The sequence below is a fragment of the Gavialis gangeticus genome, unplaced genomic scaffold, assembly GCF_001723915.1.
Source record: "Gavialis gangeticus isolate Ggan-Ray unplaced genomic scaffold, GavGan_comp1, whole genome shotgun sequence".
Classification (NCBI taxonomy): Eukaryota; Metazoa; Chordata; order Crocodylia; family Gavialidae; genus Gavialis; species Gavialis gangeticus.
Window position 1 is genome coordinate 10193898 of NW_017729015.1, and position 852 is coordinate 10194749.

The 852-nt window shown below is 57.3% G+C and overlaps 1 protein-coding gene across 1 annotated transcript in view; it reads right to left on the reverse strand.

The window, feature by feature from the left end:
• Positions 1 to 852, reverse strand: part of LOC109294014 (angiopoietin-2-like) — a 20950-nt gene that overhangs the window by 1765 nt on the left and 18333 nt on the right. The window contains exon 7 of the mRNA XM_019512197.1: positions 550 to 680. Coding sequence (XP_019367742.1) covers positions 550 to 680 — 131 coding nt within the window. The remainder of the gene's footprint in view (positions 1 to 549; positions 681 to 852) is intronic.

An 852-nucleotide genomic window follows, 5' to 3' on the forward strand; every position in this document is an offset into this window, starting at 1 on the left:
AGGCATCGATGCCACAGTCACCTAGTTTTTTAACTAGGATGGGGTGAGAGACGGTGTCAAAGGCCTTGCTGAAGTCCAGAAAGACTACATCCACCGCGACACCTGCATCCATGGCCTTTGTGACCTGATCTAGCCTGCACGAACTTTCTTGGTGGGATTCACTGCACTGCTAACTAGGGTCAAAATATGCCCATGGTAGAGCTGGGGGAGCCAGTCCAGAGCTGGAGTGGTCAGGGTGAGGGGGAATCAAGTGGAAGAAGTTGTGGGTGCTGGTGAGGAAAGGAGGGGCCTTTGTTCGGTTCCTGCTGTGCTGACAAGGACTTGGGAGCATCATTTCCCAGACCTGGGCCCAGACTAGGGACGCCTCCCCTCGCCTGGGACCAGGGCCAAGGCGAACCAGGGCCAAGGAGAACCAGAAACTAGCATGAACAGGCAAGCGTCAATAAGGCCAGGAAATGGTCCTGCTCAGTACCCACGAAGCCAGTAAAGTGGAGCCCCAGAGTGATACAGATGCCAATGGCCCAGGCCACACCCCACAGGGGATGTTACCTCCCGTTGCCATTTGAGCACACTTGCAGCCACATCGGTCGTGGTCAGCATCCTTGGTACTGAAGTCTGTTCCCATGGGGCTGAGGCTGCTTGTCCGCCCGGCTGTGCCGCTGTAGTCCTGCACGTGGAGCCTGGGAAGACACACATATGGGGGTCTCCAGCAGGTGCTTCCAGGAGGGCACCAGTGAAGCAGCAATGCTGGGGTGGGGACCTTGGAAGATGGGAGACCGAGGACAAGGCAGACCTGGAGCATGCAGCAAAACAGGTCTGGACGGAGGCAGCTTCAGAGGCTGTTAGCCTGTG